Source organism: Periplaneta americana, chromosome 15 (assembly GCF_040183065.1).
Source record: "Periplaneta americana isolate PAMFEO1 chromosome 15, P.americana_PAMFEO1_priV1, whole genome shotgun sequence".
Classification (NCBI taxonomy): Eukaryota; Metazoa; Arthropoda; class Insecta; order Blattodea; family Blattidae; genus Periplaneta; species Periplaneta americana.
This window is the reverse complement of record NC_091131.1, coordinates 108,085,973-108,109,847: the sequence shown is the minus strand read 5'-3', so window position 1 is coordinate 108,109,847 and position 23,875 is coordinate 108,085,973. Positions and strand designations below refer to the sequence as shown.

The 23,875-nt window shown below is 35.7% G+C and overlaps 1 protein-coding gene across 3 annotated transcripts in view; it reads right to left on the bottom strand.

The window, feature by feature from the left end:
* The window catches only part of Scgdelta (sarcoglycan delta), a 436,735-nt gene that overhangs the window by 53,965 nt on the left and 358,895 nt on the right, over positions 1 to 23,875 (bottom strand). For all 3 annotated transcript variants that reach the window (XM_069847984.1, XM_069847983.1, XM_069847982.1), the window contains exon 8: positions 12,957 to 13,080. In XM_069847984.1, coding sequence (XP_069704085.1) covers positions 12,957 to 13,080 — 124 coding nt within the window. The remainder of the gene's footprint in view (positions 1 to 12,956; positions 13,081 to 23,875) is intronic.

Sequence of the window (23,875 nt, the reverse complement as noted above, 5' to 3'; positions counted from 1 at the left end):
ACTCCTCGTACCCGTTTGAATGTCTGTAATTACACGATGTAATCACGACACCCGCTTTGGTCACGCTGATTTAAGAGAACAGTATGAGGAAATCTATGTTTAACGGACTCAGAGTTCACACGAATTGTGAAGGAATCGCTGCGGTCTCCAGGCAGGCTTCCATGGTCTCCGCGGGCCAGCTGTCTCGGGTTCGTCGGGCTAGAGTTCGTTGCATCGAACACGAACTCTGAAGCAAGAGTTCACAGGGACCGGGGATAGGCTTGGCGGTCTTACCGCTGTAAGGTAGTCGGCTGTAGGACCACGGACTGGCCATGCTCATCTCTATTACCTACTTATTGCTATATCCGTAGGCCTACTATGCAGTACCTGAATACCTACGTAGATTCCGTAGTCAGAAATTGGCATTAACGTTCTTACTCAATAAGAATAAGAATTATTATTCTTCATGGAAGATTTGTAGAATAAAGATAAAAAAGGAGAAATAGTTTTTCAGAGGGATCGCATAACTTAAAAGGAAGAATTGTTCTTCATGGCAGATTTATAGAAAAATAACAGATAAAATATATTGTGGCAGCCACGTGAGATTCGATCTCACAACCGGCAGAAGAAGGGCAAGGTCGGCCGTGGTTCGGCGCGGAAGTTGCGCGCGCATTTGCTTCCTGGGGCATGTGCTGTGGCGTAGAGAGGAGAGGAGAGGAGAGACGGCTACCGCAGCAGAGAGTGGAAATAATGCGCCTGTGACTGAAGGGAGAAATCCAGAGAATTCGAGAGTGCCATCTTCTGGACATCCGTGGAAATTTCTAGCATCGTACTCTCTGGAAACTATGGTTTGGCTATAAATTACGACACGCGAGTGAACTTGGGCAGTTGTTGTTGTAGTCGTTGGACAGCAAGCCAGCCAGCCTTGTGTAGCAGTGAAGCCAGCTTCGAGACCGGAGTTCGACTTGAGTTGTGTCCGTAACTGTGGAGCCGGAAGTCCTGAGTTTGAATGCAGTGGACCGCAGTTGGGGGACCTGAGTTCGAAGTTCAGCGGATTGTCTCTGAAGGCCTGGGGTTCGAGATACTGTGAACTCGAGTGACTGAGCTAGAAGAACTAGCCAAGGCAAACGAACTGTGAACTGAGAACTGACAGTTCTGATTTGTAAATAGTGCTTTGTGAACATTAGTTAAAATTAGCAGTACATTGTTGTTCTCAATAATTCAAGTAAATTGTCATTGTCGTCTGTGGAGTGCAATAACGAATACTGTGTTACTGTGTGGAGTGGAAATCCCATTGTTGACGGGAGTGTTTACAGTCAATTATATTGTTGCTTTGAATAAAAGTTACATTCTTGATTGTAATAAAAGTTACAATATGTAGAAAATAGAAAATATCGGAGAATGCTGGGATTGCAATGATAGACCTGCCCTTGGGGAGAAAATTATGAATGAATGAATGAATGAATGACCAAATAAAATAAAATAAATTATTGGCATATTCCACAAAAAAATCAGGAATTATGGAGTATTCTTCATGACAGATTTATAGAATAATAAGAAGTGAAAGGAAATTAGTTTTTAGATGAGTGCATACCTTAAAAGATTGCTCATTTTCGTGACAGATTTATAGAAAGAAATATTCAAACACAGTTTTAAAGTGGTAGGATAAACTAAGGACAAAAATTTACGGAATGAAAGATTTATAAGACAATTATATATAAAACAAAAATATACTTACTAGGTTTTAAAGAACTGGATATACATAAGATAAAGAGATTTTACTTCAGGAAAAAAAAATATATACATATAAATAAACATTATTTTAAAAATTAGAAAAGCTAACAAATTAATAAAATAAGTAAATAAATAAATAAATGTAAGGTAAATGCATGAATAAGTAAATAAAGAAATGACATAAATTAATAATGAAATCAAGCTACTAGGATATAAAAGACATGAAACTATATTATAGTAAAATAAATAAACATAGTCTCAAAGTATAATACTGGGTGTTCAGTTCAAAGTATGTTATAGCTCGCTGTATGCCGTCATGTGGCTAGCCGATGAGCCTAGACAATTCAATCTTCCTACACTTCCGCAGAGGTGTATAACCTATGAGGAAGAGAAGTTGCCTAGCAAGTACGGCGTTCATTCTGAAGAGTACGTACAGATACGTACGGTAACGCCGGTAGTGGCAGGAATGTGAACTGTTTGGAAATACGTACTGTCGGGATATGGGGAGAGGGTTAAGACGATTATTTACGTATTTGCTGACATTAACTTCGACGGTCAACATGGACACGGAGCATTTGATTTGTGTTGTGGAATGTTACTGTAAGCAACCGAGGATAACAAATACCCTGCGTACGACTTGCCGGCGAAAAACACAGTTCGAAAGAGGTTATGGCACCGTACAGACCGCCATCTGTTGCTACGACGTTCAAGTTATACCGTACACGTTCTCAAGTTCAGATTGAAGAATGCCTTAAATAATACGCAACTTCTCTAACATATAAGCTGAAACTCGCTTCAAATCGGTGACCCAACAACAGTGACGTCATGACACACTTTGAAATGAACACCCAGTATAAATTGATTCATTTCTGTAGTGCAATACAGTGGTATCTTACGACCACGAGAAGAGAAACAAAACAAACTTATAAACCTATGGTACTGTCCATATTATTGTACCGGTATGCCTCCAATTTCTAAATCTTACAGAGAGAGAGAGAGAGAGAGGAAATAGAAAAAAAAGAAAACAGTAAAGCAGTACTAATATTTCTACAAACATTCTAGTATAGACTTCACTACACTACAGTAGGTAGAATTGATATGTTCATAGAGAAATTATTTATATTCAACAGGGAACATAATCGAATAAGGACTTCTCAAATTAATAATTAATTACAGACCTGTGGGATGAAATATATAAGCCTAAGATAACTTGTGTAGTTTTAATAGTCAACATTTAGCAGCACTTAAATACTATCTTGGAGCAACAGTGACAAATATAAATGACACTCGGGAGGAAATTAAACGCAGAATAAATATAGGAAATGCCTGTTATTATTCAGTTGAGAAGATTTGTCATCTAGTCTGCTGTCAAAATATCTGAAAGTTAGAATTTATAAAACAGTTAGTTATATTACCGGTTATTCTGCATGGTTGTGAAACTTAGACTCTCACTTTAAGAGAGGAACAGAGGTTAAGTGTGTTTGAGAATAAGGTTTTTAGGAAAATATTTGGGGCTAAGAGGAATGAAGTTACAGTAGTCTTCACCTGACATAATTAGGAACATTAAATCCAAACATTTGAGATGGGTAGGGCATGTAGCACGTATGGGCGAATCCAGAAATGCATATAGATTGTTAGTTGGGAGACCGGAGGGATAAAGACCTTTGGGGAGACCGAGACGTAGATGGGAAGATAATATTAAAATGGATTTGAGGGAGATGGGATATGATGATAGAGACTGGATTAATCTTGCACAGGATAGGGACCGATGACGGGCTTATGTGAGGGGACAATGAACTTGTGGGTTCCTTAAAAGCCATTTGTAAGTAAGTAAGTAAGTAAGTACTATCAATTACTACAGTCTGTATCATGCTTCCACCATAGATTTTGTAACTGAAAAATTATATATACTTATATTTTCGACAATGAACAGAAATAAGAACCTACAGAAGTTTAGCTGAGGCTCGAACCCTTACCACTTACAAGAGTTTATTCATGTCTACTTAGACAGAAAATACACAGCTCCATGAATCCTTTTGTTTTCTTCTTCTGCATTTCCTTGTCTGACATTTACTCGCCTGCGGGATTTTCTCTTATCGTGTTCCTCCCTTACTGTTCTTTTAGCTCCTGGTGAGATAATTTTATTCCTTCAACCGCTGAGACATCCTTATCTCATCCTAAAGCGATACATCTTTCATCTTACACACCGGCGGTTCTCCACTGCGGGCCGAGAACCGTATTCTACTCGAGGGAATATTCATATCATTTTGTTGGGTTGATGGAGAAGTTCGTAACGATTTTTCGCGGTGACAAAATATTTATTTGAGATGAATAGACGACAGTCATTTATTCTCCTACATATCTGTAAATCTCTGCCAACGATGGGGTAGTTTTTTCGATTCCGCGTCTGAAGAAATTTGTTGGTTTGTAGTTAAAAAGTCGTCAAGCCAAGTTTGTAAAACATCTTCGAAATGAAAAGAGTTCCCTGGATGATTATCGAACAGAGAAAGATGGAAATCTGATGAGAAGAATATGGAGGATGTGGAATCACCTCCCAACCAAGCTCCTGGATAGCTGCTTTCGCCATGTTAGCGGAGTGCGAACGTGCTTTATCGTGTTGCAGCAGCACTTGATGTAGTCTTCCCGGTCGTTTTTCTTCAATTTCGGTCGCAAGGCGTCTGAGTTGGCAATAAATATCAGCAGTTAGGGTTACATTCCTGGGAAGCAATTCTTTATCCCCACCAGACGCATAACATCATCTTCTGTGGATGGACACTAATTTTTGTACGGTGTGTTGTGTTGAAACGACAAAACCATTATCCTGCAGTACTTTCTCAGATGGCTTTCTCTCCGTGCACGACATAAATGTTTCGAGTCGCCTCCACTGCCTTTACTTCTGTATTAAACTCAAACAGAAGAATATGTCAGAAGTGTTCTTTTTTCCACTTGACACTCCATCTTATTTAGCCCACAAATAACATACCCGTAAACTTTCTTTAAGTCCACGAAATTTAAGGCATATTTTCAAGCACAACACTCCAAATAGTAATAACAAATTATAAATAATCTCCTAACCAACCAACCATTCAACCAACCTGAAACTTCAGCCTAATCGACATTTCAATAAATAATTAATAATCGACAGAGTAGAGTAGTTTTATTGACCATGTTGCGTTGGCTTATTGAAAGGCTGAATTGTTGCCATGACTTCTTGTATTGAACATAGGGCCTACTAATAACGATACTTGCTTAAAAACCTCTTTGAGGTCTAGTAGAAAGTTTTAGATGTTAAAAAAAATAAGAATTTATGAAGTTCATGTAATTCAATCTTCTAACTACGCAGTGTTGTAATGACGAAGAAAAACGCTACGGACTTATGCATCAACCTAGAGTAATGCAGACACAACTGAGGCGTAGTTTCGATACGACGTGATATATACTTTCATAGCTGGAATTGTGTTTACGATCTGAATGTTTGTCTGTGGTATTCGATTCGATGGATGGATGTATGGATGGATGGATGGATGGATGGATGGATGGATGGATGGATGGATGGATGGATGGATGGATGGATGGATGGATGGATGGATGGAAGGACGGACGGAATGAATAAATGAATAAATAAATAAATAAATAAATAAATAAATAAATAAATAAATAAATAAATAAATAAATAAATAAATAAATAAATAAATAAATAAATAAATAAATATTTATTGAAGCGCTTTACTAAAGGCATAAATTTTACTTATTTGAGAACGCTAATTGAAATTTTTTGGTATAGATATGAATGATATTTCGGGTTTGCTCCGATGTAGATTTGGCTGAGGGCCGCCACTGAACTTGAACCAGCGGTATGTGATCATTAGTTGCTGGTGGTAGTGCTATGTGACCATGGGCATTTCCCTGAACTCATGATAACTTGTGGGATCGGTGTTGACGGACGGCGGTGATACGCAGAAAAGTAAAATGATTCTGTATGCTATATAAGAGTTTGGAGGCGGCCCCAGGACAATCTAGGGCATGCATACCATTCCATTCCGGGTACTAAAATGGACCCACCGAGACGGCCTACGCGAGAGGACAGTTCCCAGGCCGTGCCTCTCCTCTGGAGGGGACTAATAGATAAATAGATTAATGATATTAAATAAGATAATCTTTCTCATTATAGTTAAGCTTTTCAACTACACTGAATATTCAGAAAAAAATCAATTTTCAATTTTTAGTCGGCTCTTTAACGATACTATATCAACTGTGCGACATATCTAGAGTCGGTGAAATTGGTGATAGTTCTAGATGATATATTAGAGAGCAGAGTCCGAGGACTGGGTATGGTAAATAACTAAAATTCGCCTTGCAATTGGGAGGGGTGAAACTCGATATTCAGTCTAAGTGGGATTCGAATCTACACCTGGGCAGAATCTCGTAGCAAGAGTCCCGCTGGCTACACCTAGATCGAGATGATGATATGGCGTTTACGGGATATTGCTACAATAACAATGGTAGGGAAAATTCCCAGTACTCAAAAGAAAAGAAATTGTCAGACATATATGCTTTGTTCTCAGTATTACAGTATGTACGCTGCTCGTGTATCTTATTTCCAGAATTTTAATTGATTGTCTGAATGGAATAAGACACATTCCAATTCCATTAAGCATTAAAGCTATAAAATTACTAAGTTCTCTTTATAGATAATGTCATATATTCTTTCTTGGCATGGTATTGCGTACAATACACGTCTATCTTTCTACCTTAAAATGCATAGGGCCCTAGGTTGATTAATAAATTAATCAAATTTTATGTGTTTTTCTGAATCCTATCATTTTAAACAGAGATAGAGGTATGCCTTTATTCCATTCCGCCACGAACTGTTCTAACTGCTAACACCCTGACGACCAGTCCCACCACCCTTCGAAATATGTGTACCATTCCACCCCAACAGCTCCCACATTCCCCCCTCAAACGGTCTGAGGTGTAAGCTCCCTCTCCCGTCGGGAGGGGAGTGGGTTCCGCTGCTGGCCACCAGCTACCGTGCTTGACATATCCATGGAGGCCGGCCGAGAGAGTCAGAGGCTTCAATTTATCTTAGTTCAGTCTAATAAAATAATTAAGTTATTAACTTATTCAACTCAATTCAATTCAATTCTGTTGAACTTAAACTTTAGTGATATCAGTCTAAACTCATTTCAATAAAACTTAGCTCAGTTCATTGGATTTTCTTCAGCTCAGTTATAGCCTATGGAATTGTATGAACTCAATATTACACGGTTAAATTCTTTATTTCAAATACAGCAACAAATGTTTATTTCAAATTTCAAATGCATCGGAAGATGCTATAACATGGTCAAGTACAAATTTATGTAATAATACAGAACAGAACATATAACACAGAACATATACGGTAATACAGAATAATACATCAGACTACAGAACATAATTACAACAATAAAAATAGAAATAAAATAATACAATCAATATAAAAAGAGGGTAAAATAATAATAATAAAATTTGAGGACCGAAAAATAACTACATCTTCATTTGTTTAAATTAGGGTCGCTTATTTATCTTAATTGCATAAACATATTTATAATGTGGGTAAAGAAGATTAGTAACTGTTTATCTCAGAATTTGTACACAGAGTGGTCCATGAGGTACGCCCCGCGATTTGGCAATCAGTTCTATAAGCCATTTCGAACAAAATATGTAACGTAAACATAGATCAAATGATCAGTATTAACAGCTACAGCTGTTCGAATTCTAAGAAAGTAGAAGTGGTTATGATTGGAATAAAAGGGAAACAATTAAAAATATATAGAAAAATTATTAAAAAATACTATATTAAATGGAAAATAAGCGTACCTCAATTTAGGAGCAGATTTTAAAATACTCTTCCTTGACCGCACGGATGTGAATCGCTGGCGTAGCATTTCGTAGTTCGGCATGGTGAATGATCACAGTAGAGTTCACATAGGGCAAGTAAGTGGTCTTTTATTTGTACTTTCGTTTGATACACAAAATCTTTCATTTACCCTCCAATGTAAAGATCTAAAAGGATTAGCTATTGTGGTTTGCTTGGCAATTTCGTAGGCCACCGCTTCCGATCCATCGCCGAGGGAAATGTTCATGTAAGTGAGCTGCTTCTACACTAGAAAAGTGAGGAAGATCATCATCATGTTAATAATACATAGGCCCTAAGTCGTTTAGTCTCTAAAGGGACATTTTCCAATGGAACACTGCGAAATGCTGGTGTTAGGTTCATTCATGTACAGCTGATATCACCAAGCTTAAACTATTCTACCCCTCTCCTCGTACTTCACGTCACAGAGGAATTCCACTCCCGTTAGTACAGCCCTACTCTTTGTATTAAGAAGCAAACAAATTACAATTCTGATTTACAGTACGATGTACGAATTTTATAAATAAGTAGGGGTAGTTACCTAAAGAGCGCGCAATTCTACAAGAGTACGCAGCTTTAATTTTCTATGTTGGCTGCATTGCAACGAACTAAAATGTAACTTGTAAGAAGGTATCTTCATAAGCAATGTTCTGATATAGAAGTCACTTTTTATTGCTGAGGATTATATTAGTTATTGGTAAGTTGCAATTTTTATACTAATCTTGTAATTTTGTGTATTTTGAAATTAGTTTCTTTCTCAGGAAATAATTTTGAAATAGGTTTTACTATGTGCTCATGGAAAACTTTCTTCCATTACTTGTGAGCTCGCACAAAGCGGGAAATCAGTTATTGCATGCTAATTCCATCTATTGTAATTTTTTGTCAGTACAACCAGGCCTCAAAGAGGGCGCACAGCTGGTTCCCTCAAGAGTGCGTGCGTACTCTTGGAGGACAGTAACATTTATATCATTGTCGGATAAAATAGAGCAGTTTAAACTTGTTTTAGAAATGTTAGTGTTTCTTGTTGATGTTTATAAAGATTAATTTTTATATAAAATTTTCTACTAAGTAGGTATACTTTAGTACATTTACAAAGTTGTATCACCTGAGAGAGGACAGACAGTTTCAATTGTATGTTGTCTGTCTTCAACAAACATCTATATTCCTCCAGCTATTATTTTTCCGAGGAAGAGACTCAATCCTGAATTATGCTTCTGAAGGCTCCTTGCACCTAATTTCGGATTCTGGATTCATGAACACGGAGCTTTTCGTGGAATGGTTGCAACATTTCACAAAATTTGTAAAGCCAACCAAGGTTGATCCAGCTCTTCTAGTCCTTGATAACCACACTTTGCATTGCAGCTTGGAAGCAATATTATACTGCAGAGAACACTTCATCATACTTCTTACTCTGCCCCACAAGCGATTCACATGATCCAGCCCCTTGATAAATGCTTCTTTGGGCCTCTTAAATCTGCCTATTCTACAGAGTGTGATAAATTTCTGGTTATCCAGGACGTGTGATAACTCACAGTGAAGTGTCTTCTCTGTTCTGTAAAGCATATGAAAGGGTAGCTACTCTGGAAAATTCGAAGAATTCATTCCGTGCCACAGAAATCTTCCCTTTCAACCCAGAAATATTCACGGAGGATGATTTCCTACCGTCTGCAGTGACATCTAGGCTAGAACCCAATCAAGAGACTGAAGAAAGGGAGCCTCAACAGGAAATCAGTTAAATCCTGATGTAGAGGAATCTCAATAAGTCCGTCACGATACATTTCAAACAAATTCTATTTCTCGTCCTGAGGGTGAAAATAATCTGAATGGACAAGTTTGCTCGCCGTTCACTCTGCTTCGTCTACCTTCAGCAAACCTCCAATCAAAAAAGGAAGAGGACGGGGAAGAAATCAGAAATAATGAGTTTATCTCCATACAAGAATGCCCTGGAGACATCAGAGAGGAAACAAACCAAAGGAAATGATCAGAAGTCCATTCGGTCAAAGGAGAAAAAGCGACTGAGGATTGACCCAGAAACTCTCACAACATCCAAAGAAAATTACAATATTTTCTGTCCAGGTTGTGGTGAAAAATATCAGGAACCGTTGACAGAAGACTGGGTGCAATGTGAAAACTGCAAAGAATGGTGGCATGAAGCCTGCTCATGCTATGAGGGAATTGGTGTATTTATTTGTGACATATGAGGTGTATAGTTCCAAAACCCGACATTTGCTTTCTAAGTGGTTTAGAGAAAAAGCCAAAAAACTATCTGTAGTATTTCCAGTGTTGAGATGTGCAGGAAATTTTTATAATAGTCTTTAATAGTAAAGCTGAGGATAAAATTACATGTTTGAACTAAAAGTATGTATTTTTGTAAGAGTTATTAGATTATTAAATATGAACATGTCGTGTTTTGGAACTAACTATTGCATATGTCGGATTTTGGAACTAACAATAAAATATATGTCGGATTTTGGAAATTCTAATAACATTATTTCCCATAAATAATCCACATTTTATACTAAAAAGCTATTAATTTTATTGAATCCATGGAATTTAATAAAAAATTGTCATTTATATATATATACATATATATATATATATATCATCAGAATATTATATTTAACCTTCATTAAGTGTACATTTTAAATTCTGAAATTGTCTTCTCCCTGTGGTTCACAGATAGTCAATCTTCTTCATCCTCATCCTCGTTATAAATACGGTCTGTAATATTCTTGCAATATTCCAAAGTTTCCATGTCTCTCCAGTTATCTTAAACATTTCTTTAAGTAATTTGTTAACATTACTTAGTTCTTCCTTATGCATGTGTTTTTATGCAAGTGTGATTTTTCCATCCAAAGCACGTTTTCCCATTTTTCAAAATCCTTTGTACAAATTTACAATTCTTCTATAATTTTGTTCACCCCTTATCGCAACTCCATTTCTTATTCCCTTATCTTGATCCTTTTACAGAATTTTAGTTTGAAATGCCAGCCAATTGGTGGCTTCAAAACAGTTTGTATATTCGTTTGCAGTCATAAACTGGACAGTCTATACTTAACTTGTTTATGGTGCCATTCCTGTTGACGATATTGCAGTAATCTTCGGATTTCATAATGTTCATCTTCTTTTCCTCCTTCTCAATTCCATAACAAAATCTATCCGTTGGTATGGAGGATATGGAGTGACTCATTGTACCTAATTGTTCGATGAAGTCTTTCATAGCATATCACTTTATTTTACATTTCTTGCTACATGTATCCTCTTCTCTTCTTTTTTTACTGTCGGAAGTCCAATTTTTAAATGCCACGTAAATAGAAGTCCCACCCAATTCTTTGACACTTGCAAGATTTTTAAGAAAGTTTGTCGGTAAACTGGTAGAACACGACCTGCTCCCATCCTCTGATGTCTCACTGTTCTATTAACAAAATATGTTTTAGGATAATCAGCTGTTGTGTTTTCAGTATGAATTCATCTTGAACCAACTTATTGGGGACGCTGTAAAACACTTTGTAAAAATGGTTGATATCACACTGAGTTAGGAAACTTAATTGGTTTATGGGTAAAGTTTTCAGTTCTCAGACCAATAATCAATACAAAAAATTATCAAATACAGGCAAGCATCGCACAATCACTGTAAAGACAAACATTACAGTTAGCATACAACTTAACTTCCTATCCCTTTTCTGTGTTTTGTCTAGTTCTTTGTATTACCGACTCTCCTTCTTCCACGCCCAGCTCTGAAGGCGAAATCTGTATGTGAGATTCTATGAAAATTTTACTTCTATAAGAAGCTCACACAACACGTCAACACGTTGTAAAAATCAGCACAGCTCTGAAGTATCAATATAATGAAGCATATTCTTATTCAGCTAAAGTTCCATAGTCAATTTTCCCAGTAAGTTCCGTGCACTGAAGAATTATGATATTCTAAAAGAAAACATTAGTGGCATAAAGAAATCACACACTTTCTTTGTCTTGAGCAAAGATGTCGACTTCTGGAACGTTACTGGCCTTCATAGTTCACACAATGGAAGTGTAAATGTCGGACTTTGGAATAAACTGCATATGTCGAGTTTTGGAACAATACCTTAACAAAATAAGTCGGGTTTTGGAAAAAACTCCATATTTTAAAGCTTCATTTATGTTAGAAATATCGAGTTTTTGAGGATGAAATAATGTTTTTCCAATGTATTTCAACCCAAAGATATAAGAAATGATCGTAACTCATTTTTCATAAAATTGGCAGATGTCGACTTTTGGAACTATACACCTCATATGTTAGATGCTTGTTCCTACAAGAGTGCGCAATGCCCAGATTTTGATTAAAGGGCTAATACTCGTCTATAATTTCTTGTGTAACTGATTTGTGTTTTATGTTTAAATAAACAATGTTCAATAACTTCAATAACATGAAAAGTTTTTACTTTGTCACTCAACTTTAATGCTGGCAAGCAAATTAATTTATGTGCGTACTCCGAGTCCTTTCCCCTAATAACTGATGATAATTGGACCATGACTATTTTGTTCCGAATTACCAATATAACTTGTTCCTAAAGCGCGGGTCATGCATCATGAATCACCATGTATATTCACCTAGGTTTCTTCCAGAAGATTCTTTCCCTCTTCACTCACAACGCAAAAGCGTGCTCAGCATAATAAATAAGAGCCACCGGCATAGCTCAGTCGGCTAAGGCGCTTGCCTGCCGATTCGAAGTTGCGTTCCAGAGCGGATTCGATTCCCGCTTGGGATGATTACCTGCTTGAGTTTTTCCGAGGTTTTCCCCAACCATAAGGTAAATGGCAGGTAATCTATGGCGAATCCTCGGTATCATCTCGTCAAATATCATCTGCTATCACCAATTACATCGACGCTAAATAACCTCGTAGTTGATACAGCGTCGTTAAGTAACCAAAGTAAAAAAATAAACAAATAAACAAATAAGGCAGGCGCAGACTTAACCTTGCTTAACCTCGGGTTACGTTAAACTCAAACCATCACTTCGAGACACATATACTGTAAGCGCATGCGCATAATGATGAAGGCTCTTACTGCAGCCAAACTCTCATTCTATTAGATTGAATGGGTCTCTGATGGTCGAGTCAGAAAATACATAAAAGAGAAGCACAGTGTCTAGTTCTGAAGAAACTTCTACAATTCCGGGAACATTTATGGACAAAGCTGAACTGAGTAAAAATATTAGGTTTCCTGGGGTGTACAAAACATTAAGGCTGATGTATATTAAAGCTTATATTCTATTCCTAATGCATTGTAATGTAAGGATAGACCCGTATAATCCTATAATCTTATCCAACCTAATCTTATCATAGATTTGAATAATGTACTTACCGCTCCGGCGACGGACTGGAGTTTGAGGTCTGTGAGGCATGAGGCGCTGATATCTCCCGCTCGGGACTCCATGAGGACCCCCAACGGGGCCCGCACTTCCAACGAACGAGTGGGAGACTCTAACCTGAGAATAAGGAACACACAAGATCATTGACAACTCTGTGGTACATCGACATTCTTCCAACAGTAAACGTAAATATCATATCAAAAGTGAATGAATGAATGAATGAATGAATGAATGAATGATGGTGAAATTTAAATGATAGGACGAATCGGACTACTCGTAGGGAAGTTTCTCCTTAGGATTTTTATAAGGTTATTCAAAAGTAGGTTCCCATTTTGAAATGGTAATAAGTTTACCAAATGCTTAGATTTCACAAAAATAAAAACACCAATTTGTCATTAATAAATGGGATTTTATTAAAACACGAAAAATGTAACTATAATCACCACCGTGTTGTTCAATAAGAAATAGTCTTTCTTCTATGCTATAAACGGCATCAGTAAAAGCACATTCCTAGGGATTTTTTCAATGACGTCTGATATTGACTGTTTCAGTTCCTCATGTGTAGTAGGTCTACTAAGAAATACCTTTTCTGTTAGATAACCCCACAACCAGTATCAGCTGGATTTATGTCTGGTGATCTAGAAGGTCAACTGTTCGAAAAATGGCTACTAATTACACGATCACCAAATGTGTTGCGCAATAGTGTTTTTACATTATTGTGTATGTGAGATGGAGCGCCGTCTTGCATGGAAACAATGTTTTTGATTTTGTGATTCTATAACGCTGGTATTGCAAAGTCTTGCAACATTTGAAAATATCGCTGCCCGGTTATCGTCACTGTTTTTGTTTGTCCATTTTCAATTTCTTCATAGAAATAAGATCCTATTATGAAATGTGACGTAAAATCACATCAGACAGTAACCTTGATATTATGTAATCCTTGCTGTATAATTGTGTTGGATTATCTTCTGCCCATATCGTGCAATTATGAGTGTTAACACCGTTCAATTCGAAATATGCCTTATCTGCCCATTTGTCAATCCATGTAATGTTCGATATCTTCTCAATGCATATGCATATTATCTATTGCATTCGTAATAGCACTGAAGGAGGCTAATTCGAACTCGTAAAGATAAAACCATTGTAAAAATTATTAAAATTACTCTCCTACAACTACCGTCTGTATTCTGAATAACAATTATTGTTTATACGAGAGTGACACAGTATCACAGCAACAAAACACGCAACGATATAAAAAAACCAAACCTTCTACACAGTAATGGTACCTTATGAAACCAAACTGCTGGTATGTACAGAAGATACAGCTGTTTCACAATGGGAACTTACTTTTGAATAACCCTATACATTAATGTTCTATTACATTATGCATAATTTCTGCATTTTTGTTAAGTTATTATTGTTTCTAGTAGACTGTATACAGTATTTTGTGGTTACCAGTCTTCAGCTTTGTTGATTAGGTTCTTGCAAGATTAATTTGGTTATGAAGCTTCTAAAGTAGTAGATAGATAGAGGATTTATTGAGTAATATTATACATACAGATTTTATATTATCATAATTTTCTCTAAAATCCAATGCACGGGTCTTCTGACCGTACGTGCTTTGTACCCAAAACAAGTCCTCCTTTGTAGGATCCCCCCCACCTATGATTATATCCAACTAATCGCTAAACGAACACATATTAAAATGAAAAGGGCACAATAAAACACATTATATAATATATCCTAACCTAAAAGACATAAAAGTGTACAGTTGGGTAGGTACTATTATCCCTTCCTCAGTTCGCGTCACAAACTTCCACAACTGAAGTTCTAATCTTTCTCCCTTTCAAGAGCAACAACCCAATCTTTTGTTTCCATTCTCTATTCCCCATGAGGTCAAGACATGCAAGCGAACTCCAATTCTGACTAAGCATTGAGGGTGGTAGATATTTTCTCCGTACATGTTCCAATTCGACACACTGTAATAAAATATGTTTATAGGAGTCCTTTTCTCTGCAAAGCGGACAAAGACGCTTCCCTTCTTCGTTGACAATTTGATTACCCTTCCATGCCCCCAATCTTAGCCACGCTAAACCTGCTCTGCTGTCTTTGTTACAAGAATTTATGTAGTCACACCTCCCCCAGTTAAGCATGAAATCTAGCTTCTAAAGTGGACACTGATGGAAAACTTCATTCTATATTTTTAATGACTGGCGAATAATAATAATAATAATAATAATAATAATAATAATAATAATAATAATAATAATAATAAATAAATGGCATCATCTTCATTAATATGTGATTCTTGTGATCCCTTCCTCCATCTTCTTCTCGTCTTACGAAGTTTATCCTTCCATACGGTGCACATTTAATATTATTCTTGGAATGCACTCTGCTGCCATGCGAATTTCATGTTACTCTCTTTTTTCTACGGAGTTTCAGGTTTTTTACTTGGTTTTTAACGACGCTTAACTACTAGGTTGTTTAGCGTTAATGGAATTGGTGATAGCGAGATGGTATTTGGTGAGATGAGGCAGAGGATTCGCCATAGATTACCTGACATTTGCCTTACGATTGGGGAAAACCTCGAAAAAACCCAACCAGTTAATCAGCCCAAGCGGTAATCGAACTTACGCCCGAGCGCAACTCCAGATCAGCAGGCAAATGCGCTGCCGCCTCGTGGCTGTTTCAGATTAGTATGTAGGTTCCTCACCTCGAGATCCTTCTTAATGTTTTCGTTTCTTTTTTTATTTGAGAGTGTTGCTATTATCACACAATATAACAGCTTTTCTATTGGTTTTATCGTTTTCCTAGACCTTGTGTTAATGGTTCGTGTCTCCGAGTGATATATTTCGACTGGAACGTCCTGTTCTATAAATTTCACTTGTTGTTGAATTCTTATTTTGAATGAAATATCTCATCGTTGTTAGACACATATAGGCCTAATTAAACTTGATGAGCTGGTTTCCATAGTTTCGTCCAGGTATAGAATGAAAGTAGAATATAAATAGTTATTTATTTATTTAAACTGACAGGATTAAGGCCATAAGGCCTTCTCTTCCATCCTACCAGATAGCACATTTAAATACAAAAAAGAAATACGAACACTGATGAAAATAATACAGATTAAGTTAAAGCCCTATAGAGGGTCAACAGAGTCAAAAGAACACTATAGAGCTCTCATCGAGCTAATACAAGAAAAAAGAAAGAAAACAGAGATAGCAATGATGATAGTGATAACTAATAATAATAGTAATAATAATAATAATAATAATAATAATAATAATTACATATTAATTGTCAATTTTACAACAGCATCCGACAGTCTCTGACATGGTCAGGGAGAGAATTCCAGAGGCGTGGAATAGATATGCTGAAAGATGATGAGTAGAAGAATGTTCTGTGCAGAGGAATAGAGAGAAGGTACATGTTGCGGGTTCGAGGTGGTGAAAGGTAAACAAAACGAGATGCTAGGTAAGAGGGTGTGGAGGTGTGGATGATTTTCAATAGTAATAAGAGAGAGTTGAAGAATCTTCTTTCTTTAAGTGGACTCCAAGACAACAGTTCTAGTGACGGTGTTACATGATCGAATTTTCTAATGTTACAAACGAAACGAACGCAGATATTGTGAACACGCTGTAGTCTATGGGCAAGATCAGTATTTAGATTCGTGAATAGAGAATCGCAATAATCGAAGTGGGGCACAACTAAAGTTTGGATCAGGTTCTTTTTAAGGCTGAGAGGTAAAACGTTGATTAAGTGTCTGAGGGAATGAATTATGGAAAAAGTTTTAGGTAATCTATGGCGGATTCTCTGCCTCATCTCGCCAAATAATTCCTCATCATTAAAATTCGGATAAAGTAGCTGTAGGACTATCACAATAGGCATCCTTGGCCCGTGCGTTTTGTTTACAAACATTAACTAGTCGCGTGTCTTCCAGTCGACAATAGTGACGACGTATATTCAGATGGAGATTTTTTTAACTGGAGCAATATGCAGATACGAAGAAATTTTATAACTGAGTTTCGAGTTCCAAGATAGGATACCCAAACGGGATATGATTTTAAAATAGGTTAGAAATGTTCGTGTTCATGTCAGTTTTCGTGGGATCTGCCAGGGCAAGAAGTTTTCTGGCGTTGAATTAGTTATTCCGAGAAGGACTCTTAAAAGAATTGTGCAGACTTGGGATAAATAATGCTCTCTTTCAACAAGATAGTGCAACGGCTCATACCGCAAGAGACAGCTTCACTACCCTTAGAACCATGTTTCCTGGCGGAGTGATTTAAAGATTTGGTGACATCACTTGGCCCTCAAGCTTTCTGGATCTAATTAATGGGGCTCTTTAAAGTCCAAAGTCTTCCTGAATCGTCCTCGTACTACAGAACAGCTTAAAGGTTTAGGTACAGCTTACAGCAGTAAAATTTTGGAAATATTCAACATTTTTTTTCCTCCATTACTTTATATTGTACAATAATGAAAATTAGTATGTGTAAAACAATGTCCTTCTGCTATATGAAAAAAAAAAAACATTTTTACGATTAAAAAAATTATTTACATTTTTTTTCCCAAAATTTAATTCACTGTGCAGTGACGAAGCGTTTTCCACATAACTCAAAAACTATCCAACATTCTGTGATGATATTTTTTGTGTGTATTTATGCATGTCATATCTACAATGTGATGCAAGATCACTTCTCTAACTTTGATAGATTGTCTGATAAAAAATAAATTCATTAACAAAAATGGTCAAATATCGGTATTTTCTTTTAAAACAAAATAAAAAAAAATATTATTTATTTAGGAAGTTGTAAACTTGTGTTTCAGCAATAAAATAAAAGACAGAGAATATGGTTATGCAAGTTTGTGAATTATTCATCACTGCACAGTGAACTACCACCATTATGAATTAAAAAATTATATAAATAATTTTTTTAAATCGTAAAATATTTTTTTCATATAGCAGAAGGACAGTGTTTTACACATACTAATTTTCATTATTGTACAATATACAGTGATGGAGAAAAAATGTTGAAAATTTCCAAAAATTTTACTCCTGTAAGCTGTACCTAACCCCTTAAATAACGCATACGAGAAGAAATAAGAAACATTGGTTTTGAGATATTGCAGAGTGTTATGCATAATTTACGTGGAGGGTTACACAATTGTTTAAATTGTACTGGGGAACACATAACCCAAGTAATTTTGAAAATGTGAATAAGATAATTAAATTGCAAATCTAGTCTTTCAGGTAAAGCTCCCTGTAAAGCAGATTTGAATAATTTCAAGGGAAAAATTGTTCCGGGGGCCGGGTATTGATCCCGGGACCTCTGGTTGAAAGTACCAGCGCTCTACCAACTGAGCTACCCGGGAACTCCGCCCGACACCGTCTCAACTTTTCCCTTTATATCCACACAACTCGCGTGGGCTGACGAAACGCCAGAGACCCACATCGAGGCACATAATCTCTGTGTGACTTGGAATTGTGGTTTTCTGTTAACGTACACAGTGACGTATATATTATGCAAATCTAGTATTTCAGGTAAAGCTCCCTGTAAAGCATATTTGAATAATTTCAAGGGAAAAATTGTTCCGGGGCCGGGTATCGATCCCGGGACTTCTGGTTGAACGTACCAGCGCTCTACCAACTGAGCTACCCGTGAACTCCACCCGACACCGTCTCAACTTTTCCCTTTATATCCACACAACTCGCGTGGGCTGACGAAACGCCAGAGACCCACATCGAGGCACATAATCTCTGTGTGACTTGGAATTGTGGTTTTCTGTTAACGTACACAGTGACGTATATATTATGCAAATCTAGTCTTTCAGGTAAAGCTCCCTGAAAAGCAGATTTGAAAAGTTGAGACGGTGTCGGGTTGAGTTCCCGGGTAGCTCAGTTGGGAGAGCGCTGGTACGTTCAACCAGAGGTCCCGGGATCGATACCCGGCCCCGGAACAATTTTTCCCTTGAAATTATTCGATAATTAAATGCTCATTTTGAAGTTCGTTTTTCTCACACAATTTACTTTGTTCGTATTTGTATGATCTTAAGGTACCATTTTAAATCCATCAGTACCCAGTGGCAAACTCTGTACTGATAGAAAAAAACAACGCGTAGGATTTTAAAGTCAGAATTTATTGTTGTATATTGTAATTAATTTTGAAGGTATCACTTTCGATAATTGATGTATAAATATAAAATGACGAAGTCTGTCAAAAGTAAAATAACGTTACACAAATAATAGAGACGTGAATTAATGAAATGAAACTGAAATGCCGCAAAATGTTTTGTTTTATGGCGTAGCGAATATGTATGTAATTCCATGCCTGTTTAGGGAATAAAAATTGTTTTATTGCAAACTATATTGTTGCATCTGATATTCCAAGCATTTCCCTCTTATTCAGAATTCAACTTTCATTTCTGTGAACAAGTGCCACGCATACCAAACTACATGTATAATGTCGTTCATTAATGAACATTTATTTTGCTCACGAAATTAGTCTATATGTAATTTCATGTTTTTATCAATGTTCCCTTTTCATATATCGAATAATGATTATACGCCTTGAATACATTAACAGTAATTTTATTTTTTCCTATAATATTAAAAAAGTGACATATTCTTCATATATTACGTTTCAGTTTTATGAAATAACTAATGCTACATCTTGCCATTCTTATTGTCATTCTATTGGTTAAACTTTTAGATTAAGACAATACGTGGTGAAGGGAAGAATAATACTATAAAGAAGTGAAAAGAAGGGAACAAAAAAGAGAAGTAGGAGATGTAATAATAATAATAATAATAATAATAATAATAATAATAATAATAATAATAACATATTTATTTATTTATACTGGCAGAGTTAAGGCCATAGGCCTGTCTCAGAATACAAGCAGTGAAAATGTAACAAAAAGTTAAATAACAGAATATTAACATATTACAAAAAAATTCTAATAATAGCATAAAAAATCGACACGAAACAACACAAAAATAATACCGTAAAGAAAAAGGAAAGTAAATACATTGGAATGTAATAGAAGCAACTCATTTAGTACAAATAGTTAATATGGAAAACGTAAGGAAGAATATAACAAAATGGAATGTAATAAAATAATAATAAAAATAAGAAAAGAAATACGAAAATTAAATAAAATTCACAATAAAAAGGGTATGGTAATAAATTCATCTGGTGATAAAGAGAACAAAAAAGGGGAAAGGAAGGAAAATAAATATATATTTTTTTACGAAATTATCGCAGAGAAAAGGGCTTATAATTGAAAAGAGTCTGAATTGAAAAAGTTTATTTTTGAAACTAGACAATATCCAACAGTCTCTGACATGTTGTGGTAGAGAGTTCCAGAGCTGAGCTGCAGAGACGGTGTAAGATGAAGAGGAATGGAGAGTGTGATATGGTGTTGTGAGCGAGTATCTCTTTCGTGATGAGGACAAATATTGAAAGCCAGAAGCTAAGTAGTTAGGGTTAGAGTTCTGTAGAATATTGAAGAGTAAAGTGAGTGAGTGAATAGTTCTTCGCTCTTTGAGACGGACCCAGGGCAGCATAGAGAAGGACAGAAAGAAAAAAGAAATAAAGAGAAGAGAGAAAGCAGAAAATAGGAAGGAAAGAGGGCAACAAAGAGGAAGAATAGAGAAGATACACTAAAGGACGCCCATATAGAAGAATAAGGGGGGAAAAAAGGTGGAAGAAAGGTAAATTAAAGCGAAAGACGAAGAGAAGGAAAAGGAAAGCTAAGGAAAGGAGATAAGGAGGAAAAAGAATGTAAATGCGAATCAATATAGATAAGATAATGATAGGAAACGAAGATTTAAGTGAAAGTGGTAAAATGGATAAAATGTTTTAGAATAGAAAAATGATAACGATAAAAAGGAGGAAAATAAGAAAAACTACAAGTGAATATCGTCTGGAAAACGTATTTAGGCTATAGTACATATTAATAATATAGACGTAGAATTCTGTGGTGTTCGGGTAAAGGGGTATAAGTCATTTTTTTGTCCACGTGCAGTTTTGTTCCCCAGATGAACACACAAGTTAAATTATACAAGTGGGTGTGCAAAAATGAAAGAATACTAGCAGTTGATGTGTTTTATTTGTGTAGAAAATTATTTGTAATAAGGGTTCCAAGTTTAATTTTCATTTATCTCCGAACTCATTTTTATGACTTATCTCCCTTTACCCAAACACCACAGAATTAATATTTCTACTTTTCGCTGGAAATATATCGAAATCCGTATTGCTGAACAAGTGGAAGAAAGAACTATCTCTTGCTCCCGTAAAGTTAAGGAGCAATTAAGTTATGAGCAGAGTAAATATTTGTTGCGAGTGGAACTTGAAACCAGAATATTACGAGGGTAGGACTGTTTCCAGGCCGCCTCAATTCGTTATTTTAATGGCACTGTATCAACTGGACAGCTCTCTAGCTTTGGTGGATTTGGCAATAGTGAGATGGTATTTGGCGAGATGAGTCCGAGGATTCGTCATGAGATTACCTCATATTCAGTCTACTGTTGGAGAAAATCTCTAAAATAAACATATCCATGTAATTGTCGCAAGCGGGATTCAAACTCACGCCCAAGCGCGGCCTCATAGCAAAAGTCCAGCTCGCTAATTCCTAAGCTACGATGATGACCTGTCGCCTTGCTGTTCTTGTATGTGGGTAATTCCATTGTGACAAATACTTAGTTATATCGACTAAAAGACTGATGGCCGGTTTTTCCAAGTATTGTTAGAAAATTTAACGACTGTTAAACTCTAAACAGTTTGTTAATTAATAAAATTGTATGTTTTCAACACTAGTTTGGTTTAACAGATTGTTAACAGTTTGTTAATTTGAAATGTAGGATTTTGGGCAGTTAACTCGTTTAACAGTTAGTTAAATATGGCCGATGTCTCCACAGCTGTTCGAACAGAAGTTGCGAAATTAATATTTTGTGTCTCTCTGTAGGGAATGTTTAGCATATGACTGGTAATATAACATTTAAAAAAATACTTTGAACTGTTTAAATAAATCAGTGTTATTTTATTTCTTTCGTATTTCGTATCCATAATAGGAATGAGGAAATATAACCTTACTTTGTAAATTATTATTCAGCACGTCACCTACAACTTTCATTTGTCAATTTGTTTGTTTATGCAATGTGGCCTACTATAACAGGTTGTCATTTTATGCAAGTTTCATGACTCACTCTATAATATAGAATTTAAAGATTAATTTTAGCCAATCAAAAATTGTCTTACATGTGTAGAATCATTACCAACTGCTGTTGAGTAGTTAAAATAGTGCTAACAGACGTTATAGTTAAATGTTGGTTATCTTAAACAAGATTATGTTGAACAAATGGAAAATACATTAACAAAGCATTAAAAATAAACAGACTGTTAATTTAACATTCGCTAAGTAAAATTAAACATTACTTGGACAAACTGACCAATAAAATTATGTCAAATTCTTATTTTGCAGGCAGTTGAAAAAGCTGTGGTATATATCCAGTTGTTGATCCATAATTTTCGAAATACATATCTTTAGCCTAAGAAAAGGGGGAAAGGGAAGAACTAAATATTAGGGTTGTGACAAAATTTTACATTAGTATTTTACCTGAAGTTCATTCAGTAACTCTGCTAATAGATAAGTTCTGAAAGAGAAGGGCATTTTTTTCTATATCTGTAAGATTTTTAGAACAAGATTACCTTTTTTAAACATGAATTTGCGTTTGACTAAGGACATACAGAATATTTATAACACGTTACAGGTTTGACAAAATAGTTAAAATATGAAATTTAAATTATATTTTTACCATTTTCTCGAAACATTTGAAAATACAACTAATTAAAGATATAAAACGAAAGAAACGTAATCACAAAGTTTGATTTTACTGCGAAAATTAATCACTTCAAACAAAAACAAACTGTCCACGCTTATTCATAACTCTTAGATATTTCACTTTTTTAACTACAACAGAAGCTTTCTCCATAGATAGGCCTACATCTCCTTCTTTGGCCAGAGCCATGAACTCCCACTATAGCCAACATAGGAAACAAAACCACGATTGAAATTATCAATCAATTAACGAAGTTTAATTGCTGTTTATGGTAACATTATTGTTTAGTCAACTGTCCGAAGACAGGTCTGGACCTCACATGTGGCACCAACAAGGTATCATTCATGAGGCACCTAGGCCAAGAGATAATGGGGTAAGATGGCCAGTTCGAAAGGAATTGCATATATCGCTGACTAGTTACATATTACACTAATCAGACTTCAGATGTATATGAACAAATTGTTTGTCCTCTGGCACATATTGTCGAGATATGCTGCCTGATAATATAATTAATATATGTACATATCAGCCAGAACCTGTATCATAGATGTATGGTAACATGTAGATTTTTATTTTAAAATGCTATATATCCATGTCTTCTGGACTATGTTGCGTATTTTAAAATACAGAAATAGACTTTTCATGGAAAATATACATTTTTATTTGTTTAGATGTCAGACTAGTTGACATGGAAAGACCCATGTGTAAGTTTCTCGAATAGGGTTTAGAGTAGATAGACAACTCCTACAATGGTAATATTAAGACTTTTCGTTTAAAATAGAACTTATTTTAATTGCTGTGATATATTTTAATAACAATATGATTTAAATAAGGACGTAGTTTAAAAAATCAATTAAAAATTACTGTTTAAAGAGAAAATGTAAAGTTCTAATTATTGTTTCTTCTTACATTTTAGTCTGTTATTTAATAAAAGTCTTAAAATTATGTGGAATGCTTCCTGAACAAGAGTATGTAACTTAGTCTTTCGGGGGGAGGGGTGCTAGAGTGATTATTATATAAAAAAACAAGTTTCAAGGAATTTAAAAAAAATCAGCCCTAAATAAGGGTTCG